This window comes from Trachemys scripta, chromosome 1 (assembly GCF_013100865.1).
Source record: "Trachemys scripta elegans isolate TJP31775 chromosome 1, CAS_Tse_1.0, whole genome shotgun sequence".
Lineage (NCBI taxonomy): Eukaryota > Metazoa > Chordata > Testudines > Emydidae > Trachemys > Trachemys scripta.
In genome coordinates this window covers 338,570,031-338,571,455 of record NC_048298.1, presented here as the reverse complement: position 1 = coordinate 338,571,455, position 1,425 = coordinate 338,570,031, and the positions used below count along the sequence as shown (strand labels likewise).

Here is a 1,425-nt window from a genome sequence, read left to right as displayed (position 1 = left end):
ACTGCCCTGCTTCCTGGGGTCAGGGTTGGGTTTCCTGCCTGCAGAGGTGGCAGAGCCTTGGGTAAAGGGGAGTAGTAGGGGTAGGGATGCAGGGAGGAGATGGGGAAAGAGGGAGGGGCCTAAGGGGAATAGGATCCAGGATGGAATAAGTGGCTGTTGCCATTCCTTGTGTTTTTCATCTCCCATATCACCAGCGCTGGAGCCAGGTGATGAACTGATCCATCACCTGATGAACACCCTGATTATCCTCGCACGAAGGTGTTTGCTTTTCATGCTGTACACGATTGGATTAATCAGGGGCGGGACCAGCATGTAGACGTAGCCCACGAAAATCTGAAGCAAGTGAGAAGAGCTATTCCCAAACCTGTGTATCACAGCCAGGCTGATCAATGATGTATAGAAGACCAGGACGGCGCAGAGGTGGGAGACGCAGGTGTTTAGGGCCCTGAGGCGCTCTGCGCGGGACGCGATGCTCAGCACTGTTTTGAGGATCATCACATAAGAGAGAAAAATGAGCAATGAGTCCAACCCCACTGTGAAGACAATTATGAACAAGCCATAGACACTGTTGACTGTGATGTCTGAACAAGCCATCTTCATGACCTCCTGGTGCAGGCAGTAGGAATGGGAGAGGACATTGGCTCGACAGTATCGGAACCGTTTCAGGAGAAAGGGGAGTGGGAATATTAGGGCCACTGATCTTAACATAAACACCAGTCCCATTTTAGCTATTCTTGGTGGAGTTAAGACAGAAGCATATCTCAGCGGGTCACGGATTGCGACAAAGCGGTCAAAGGCCATCAACAAGAGCACGGAGGATTCAATGAACGAAAGTGAGTGGATGAAGAACAGCTGGGCAAAACAGGCATCAAGGCTGATTCTCCTAGAGTTAAACAAGAATACGCCCAGTATTGTAGGCATGGTGGCTATTGATAAGCCAAGGTCTGTGACGGCCAACATGGAAAGGAAAATGTACATGGGCTCATGGAGGCTTGCATCTTTTTTTACAATGAACAGAATGACAGAATTTCCTACTATTGAAATAACATACATGAAGCAGAAGGGGATAGAGATCCAGAGATGGACGTCTTCCTGCCCAGGTATCCCGGTTAGAAGGAACACTGCAGAGTTGAAGTTGGTGTCATTGACAGCTGACATAATGTCCTGGGCAGGTCCCAGGAGTTCAGAATTCTCCTTCCTGAAAGGAGAAAGAAAAGGAGATTAGCTGATATTTAACAAGACGCCTTTCTGCTCTCAGTGCAAGTCTAGAGACTCCCAGGAGCTCAAGGAAGATGAGCAAAAACCTAGTCTTGGATTTACATCACGGATAGGAAGATAGGCACTGCCAGACTGGATCAAAGCTACGGTCCATTTAGCTCAGTAACCAGTGGCCAGTTCCAGATGCTTCGGAGGAAGGTGGAAGAA

The 1,425-nt window shown here is 48.8% G+C and overlaps 1 protein-coding gene across 1 annotated transcript; it reads right to left on the bottom strand.

The window, feature by feature from the left end:
• Positions 1-222: 222 nt before the first annotated feature.
• On the bottom strand, positions 223-1,158 carry LOC117872049 (olfactory receptor 51G2-like). The gene has a single exon (XM_034760030.1). The coding sequence runs from the start codon at positions 1,156-1,158 to the stop codon at positions 223-225; it is 936 nt and encodes a 311-aa protein (XP_034615921.1).
• Between the last annotated feature and the right edge of the window lie 267 nt (positions 1,159-1,425).